The 6,600-nt window shown below is 41.8% G+C and overlaps 1 protein-coding gene across 1 annotated transcript; it reads left to right on the top strand.

The window, feature by feature from the left end:
- Window positions 1–6,145, top strand: slc22a5 (solute carrier family 22 member 5; the record flags this gene model as incomplete). The annotated part of the gene is made up of 9 exons (XM_080013688.1): window positions 1–390; window positions 1,198–1,301; window positions 1,999–2,153; window positions 2,665–2,836; window positions 3,236–3,362; window positions 4,908–5,002; window positions 5,207–5,421; window positions 5,694–5,876; window positions 6,006–6,145. 9 exons carry the CDS (start codon window positions 1–3, stop codon window positions 6,143–6,145), a joined length of 1,581 nt encoding a protein of 526 aa, XP_079869814.1.
- Window positions 6,146–6,600: the final 455 nt, after the last annotated feature.

Below are 6,600 nucleotides of genomic sequence, written 5' to 3'. Positions count from 1 at the left end.
ATGGGAGACTACGACGAGGACACCGCTTTTTTGGGACAGAGTGGCCCGTACTTCTGGACGACATTCTTCCTGCTAAGCACCGTTTACGTGTCCATGGGCTTCACTGGGCTCTACATTGTCTTCGTCGGGGCGGTCCCGCAGCACCACTGTCTGATTCCACAGGTGAACCTGAGCGAGGAGTGGAGCCGGGCCATCATCCCCATGGAGGTGCTGGACGGCAGAGAGCAGCTGAGCAGGTGTAGCAGGTACAGGCTGGACGTGGTGAGAAACCTGTCCGCCCTGGGATACGCTCCAGGCAGGGACGTCAACCTCACCCAGGTGGGACGGGAGGGCTGCCTGGACGGATGGAGCTACAGCCAGGAAACCTACCAGTCCACCATCGTCACTGAGGTCAGTGTGGGAGTGGGCAGTGGGAGTGTGTATGACGCGGGATTATCGGGGTCGAATACACATACTGTACGCTTAGAAGTAATATTTGCTGTGTGTGTGTGTGTGTGTGTGTGTGGGACAGGGAAAGCAAAAGACAGACTAGAGACAGAGATGAAGGGAGGGAGACAGAGGGACAAAGAGAGAGAGAGAGTGAGATGGAGGGAGGGAGGCAGAGATAGGAACAGAGTGAGAGACAGAAGGACAACAAGAGAGAGAGAGATGGAGGGAGGGAGACAGAGGGACAAAGAGAGAGAGGGAGAGTTAGATGGAGGGAGGGAGAGAGAGACAGAGAGAGAGAGACAGGAACAGAGCGAGAGACAGAAGGACAACAAGAGAGAGAGAGAGAGATGGAGGGAGGGGGAGAGAGGGACAGAGAGACAGAAGGAGAGAAATATTTTAGACATTGCATCTGTACTAAATTATGCATGTGTGTCTGTGTGTGTGTGTGTGTGTGTGTGTGTGTGTGTGTGTGTGTGTGTGTGTGTGTGTGTGTGTGTGTGTGTGTGTGTGTGTGTGTGTGTGTGTGTGTGTGTGTGTGTGTGTGTGTGTGTGCATGTGCGTGTGTCTGTGTGTGTGTGTGTGTTTTGATCATGTATAGTATGTACTGTCACTCATTTACTTGATCCTTTTCTATTTTGAGATACAAATAAAGACATATCGGTATTTATATATACAATGTGTACTGTATATATACTGTGTATCGTTTGATAAGTTATCTCTTGTCATCTTTATGCATATATTAACAATGACATCCTCCTTTTCCTCCAGTGGGACCTGGTTTGTGACAATGGGTGGAAGGTCCCGTTTGCATCTTCAACCCTCTTTGTGGGCTACCTGATCGGCTCTCTGGTCTCGGGCCAGCTTTCCGACAGGTATCTCAACATTTATAAAGTACAGTATTTACGTATATTCAGCTGAATTTGAACCTTGGAGTTTGTTTTAGAAAAGGTTAAACTCGTAAAATATTGAATCAGTAAATACAGAAAAAAGTATGTATATCTAGGGAGTTCGAATGATCTTTGATGATGAAGGGCTCCATCTACTGTTAAATGATTGCTCTTGTAGATCAGGAGACGCAGGGATTCATCCTAAAAAGTTTGAAGATGAAATAAAAAATACAAAAATATGTATTTTATATGATGCCTTCTAGCTTTTCACTGGACACATTTTAAAGAAAGATTTAAAGATTATCCACCTGGCTTGACATTTTTTTCTAGTCAGATAAGAGATACTATGGGGTATTATAAAAAACAGTATTCTCCAACTTTTTTGTACAAAATAAGATGTAAAGTAAACAGCAAACATGAAACATACTGTATACAGCAACATAGCAAAATGTATATATATATACACACTGTATATAATGCTCATGCTCCTTGTTTCTAATTGGGGGTATGCAATGTAATGCAATAATGCATGGCGAAGTGTCCTGATATAAGAAAACAACGGATGAGTTAATTCCACCCTTTTAGATTCTGATAACGAGTTTTCCGTTCAGGACCTTGCTCGGATCACACTCCCGCATGTATCTTGTAACACTTGCTTTTTCTTTTTCTTTTTCCAATGTAGGTTTGGGAGAAAAATTGTGCTTTTTGTCTCCCTGGGGACCCAGTTCATCTTTGTTTTCCTCCAGTCCTTCTCTCGTTCTTGGATAATGTTCTGCTTCACCTTTATGTTTATTGGAGCCTCCCAGATAGCCTTGTATATATCTGCATTTGTACTTGGTAAGATTATGATCATTTATATTATAAATTATGGAATGCATTTGATATAATGTTACGTGATGTAATGATATTATGGTATATTATATTATACTACTATTTTATTGCTCTATTATCATATCATTATACTATGTTATACTACCATATATTATACCTTTGTCAATATAATACCACCCTACATTATAAATCACTATCAAAAGTATATGCTTTACTTTACTATATTTACTATACTTTATCCTCTAACTGTAGATAGCATAGTGCATCTCCATGTTAACTCTGAGGATAGATGTGGATGTATATTATTTTCATAATATACAAATTTCATCTCCATCTAACTTCTTATTCCTTTTTTGCCCTGTTTTTCGCTGCTGTGACCATGTGGATTAAGTGTTATCTAATCGTATCTTATCTTACCCCGTGCCATAAACTATAAACCTACCTCAGTTTTCCCACCAACCAATGATATGATATGATAAATATGAGTTCCTAACATTGGTTTGTCTCATGTCAACAGGAACTGAGGTGCTGAGCAAGTCGATGCGTGTGATCTTCACAACGCTCGGGGCCTTCCTCTTCTACTGCATCGGCTACATGATCCTGCCCTGGATCGCCTTCGCCATCCGGGAGTGGAGGACCCTGCTGGCCGTCATCTCCTCCTTCATCATGGTCTACATCCCGCTGTGGTGGTACGTGCCTTCTCTACCTCATTGATTCAATCCCTCCAAGACGAATGAACTGTTACTTAAAGCGATCATATAGAGCTCAGCTCAAAAGCTGGCAAATTTTGACATTATTCATTATTGCTAATTTAATGTTTTATAATGTTTGATGGGGTGTGTCAAGCATAACAGAAAGATAGGGATATTGTTTTTTTAATCCATTCTCTGAGAATAAAACATGTTATTGATTGTTATTTACTGCTAATTATTAGCTTATTAATTTAACCCAGAGTACATTTTTTTGTATGGCGGGCATTTTAGAATAAATTGGACCACACTGTCATGTAAAAAAAATAAAAGGCTTTTATGCATAATTTTTATATTATTTTATCACCATTTGCAGTAACACGTGCTTGTCTCCACCAGGTTCATCCCTGAGTCTCCTCGGTGGCTCCTCTCTCAGGGCAGAGTGGAGGAGGCAGAGGCCATACTGAGACAAGCTGCCAGGAAGAACAAGGTGGAGGCTCCGCTGGTCATCTTTAACGAGGCTGGGGTGAGTGGGGCTCATATATATATACGATTATTAGTTGATGCTCTACACATCTTTTGTAAATTCTGGATATTCAAACCATGGTGTTATGTTCTACATTTTTGTTCCAATAAAATCATTGAAGCAAACAGTGAATAACATTAACCTCTTGAGATAAATCCCATTGAAAACAGTACTAAAATAAATAAATAAATAAATAAATATCTATATATATATATATATATATATATATATATATATATATATATAAATATAAATATAAATATAATATAATATAATATATTATAATATAAGATAGAATATAAATAATCTTTGGTGAACATGTTATGACAAATACGGTATTCACAATAATATCCAGGGTTCCAGCCCGCAGGACAGGGATTTTTATTATTATTTATCTCCTAGGCATTTTGTCGGCTTAAAGTGCCTGGCGCACAGCAACCACCGAACCCGCGGACATGAATGAAGCATCGTTGTATTTGAGGCAGTCCAGACATTTTCTGGTTCAAGTTTGATCCACATCAATCGATATTTGAAGCAAGAATTAGTGTAAAAACGTTTCTCTCAACGACCCAAAGCCAACGTACCGGAAGTAGCCGAATGAGTTGGCAGAGCGGGGCGCTTTGTGACATCATCATCCAATTTGTATATGAAGAAGAATCGTTAATTGTCACACAGAACACCACACTACAACACATGCTTGCACACACACACGCACGCACACACGCACACACGCTTTTGGATGGTGGCCGGTGAAATGAGGCCTCTGCATTTAACCCATCCTGGCTTGTCCTTCCTCCGGGGGCACAGCCAGGAGCAGTGGGCAGCATTCGTGGACGCGTTCGGGGACCTGGTGATGAGTGTCCATCGCTGGTCAGATGATGATGTGTGCATGTTTTTGGGGGGGGGGTTCGGGACTGACGTTAAGTGGAGGAAACCCATGTGAGCACGGGGAGAACACGCAAACTCCACACAGAAAGGCTCCTATTGGGAGACAACCCACCCGGAGCACAGTGCCAACAGCGGCCCCAGGCGGGAATCAAACCCAGGACCTTCTTGCTGTGAGGCAACAGTGCAATGCACTGCACCACTGTGCCACAAAACGATAACGCACGGCAGAAGTGGGAAAGATGTCGTGGTGGGGTTTCACCTGGGCTTCCAGAGCTGCTATGCGGCTGTTGCCCGAGCCGGGGGGATCGAGACCGCTGCTAACATATATGCAGGGCATGGCTCTGGGGGGGCTTTGGCATGGTGTAAGGTGCACAGTGCGCTGCGATCTCTAGACTCCATTAATGTGTATTGGTTGCTTCGCACGGGATCTGCGCCGGGTCGAGACAAGAGACAGCAGGAACTGATGCTGCCTTCCATGTGAAGTCTGGAAATTTATTTGATCTGATGCTGTGTTCCATGGGAATTCGGCTTGATAGGAAGTAATGCTGCGTTTCATGGGAACTCGGAAAACCGTAGCCGTGACTAACGTGACTAACCTAGACCCTGTGCATTTCTACCTGCAGCTATATTTCTTGTCTTGTTTTCATTGGAGTTTAGTTGGAAGCTGGGCAGCCGCTAAAGAAATACACTATTCTTGATGTACTGAAATCCAGAAAATTAAGATGCATCACCCTATTGAGTCTGCTTTTATGGTAAGTCACCTTTTTTTTTTTTTTTTTAAACAGAGCCATTATTTTTGCCGGGATCTTGTGATAAAAGAACAAAAAAAATCCTAGGCATTAATGAACAAATTATATTAAAATATGTAAAATTGTCACAGGTTAATTGTGAAAATTATGTTTTCTCATGATCCCGCTTAATGTATTTTTTATTGTTTTTATTTTTCATTATTCCAGGATGTCCATCAATATTGGGTATTTTGGAATATCTCTGAATACATCCAACCTGAGTGGAAACCCATTCATGAATTGCTTTTTGATGGCCTGCAGCGAGGTCCCTGCACATATTGTGTCAACTTTGCTTCTAAAAAAATGCCCCAGAAGAATTCTTCTCTCATCTTTCCTCGTAACTGGTGGAGGATTTCTTCTGCTGATCCAATTCATACCTGAGAGTAAGATTCCCTTTGTGTTGTCTAAAATGTTTATGGAAAAGGTTGGCTATTTTTTCAACCTAGGCCTTATTTAAATGTTGGCTCCCATTGTTTATAGTTGTTCAGAGCACAACCTTGCTTGACCATTGAGAAACATACCACTCTGCTGCAGCATGTTTTGAATAGCCCTGATTTCATGGCGGAAAAGTCCTGGATACCTGTAACGTTCTACAGATTGAATTGACGGTCAGCTTCTCACTGACCGAAACTAACGCAGAGCTTTTCCTCCGCAGCCCTGCATTACGTCACTCTGGCTATGGTGATGATCGGGAAGTTTGGCTTCACCATGGCATTTGGCGTCGTTTACATCTACACAGCTGAGATTTACCCCACAGTGCTCAGGAATGTGGGCATTGGAATGTGCTCCTCGGCCGCACGCATCGGCAGCATTACAGCCCCTTACGTGATATATTTAGGTAAGTAAAGATCCTGATATCCCAAGCCCTAATTTAATGGACTTGTTTTTATTCACACTGGTTTCCATCATCATAATATCTCAATGTCTCGCCTTTAACTCAGGATATTTTCCGATTTTGTGATCGCAGGTACTTTAAATAAGTTTCTTCCCTACATCCTCATGGGAAGCATCACCGTGGGCTCCTCTGTGGTTAACCTCTTCCTCCCCGAGACGCTCAACAAACACCTCCCGGAAACAGTGGAGGAGATGCAGGAATGTCAAGGGTGAGTCCATCACAAAGCACATTTTAACGGACTCATTGCACTTTTAGCCGCAATAACAGAATTAACCAAATATTTTAGAAATGTTAGTTGATATTTGGTTGTATAGGCTTTTAGATCAGAGATCCATCTTATCTGCAAAAAAGGTAATATTTTTAACATTTGACTCATTTGGGAGGAAGATACTTCACTTTATGTGAACTTAAGTTTGGAAGTCAGATAAGGCTTTATTAATCCCTATGGGAAAACTCAGGTCACAGCAGCATACAACAACACAAGTACGCAGCTAAGTACACATAAATAAATAAGTGTTTATGTGTACTGTTACTGAATAGAATTTAGCCATTGCCCAAATGCTTATTTTCCATTAATTCTGTGATGTTTTCCTTTCAACAGGCTGTGCACAGGGAAGCAAAACCGGCACAATATCTTGGAAAAGAAGGGAGACACAACTCAGCTGTA

The sequence above is a fragment of the Zeus faber genome, assembly GCF_960531495.2.
Source record: "Zeus faber genome assembly, chromosome: 14".
Classification (NCBI taxonomy): domain Eukaryota; kingdom Metazoa; phylum Chordata; class Actinopteri; order Zeiformes; family Zeidae; genus Zeus; species Zeus faber.
The sequence above is the reverse complement of the archived record's forward strand: the minus strand, read 5'-3'. Positions and strand labels throughout refer to the sequence as shown.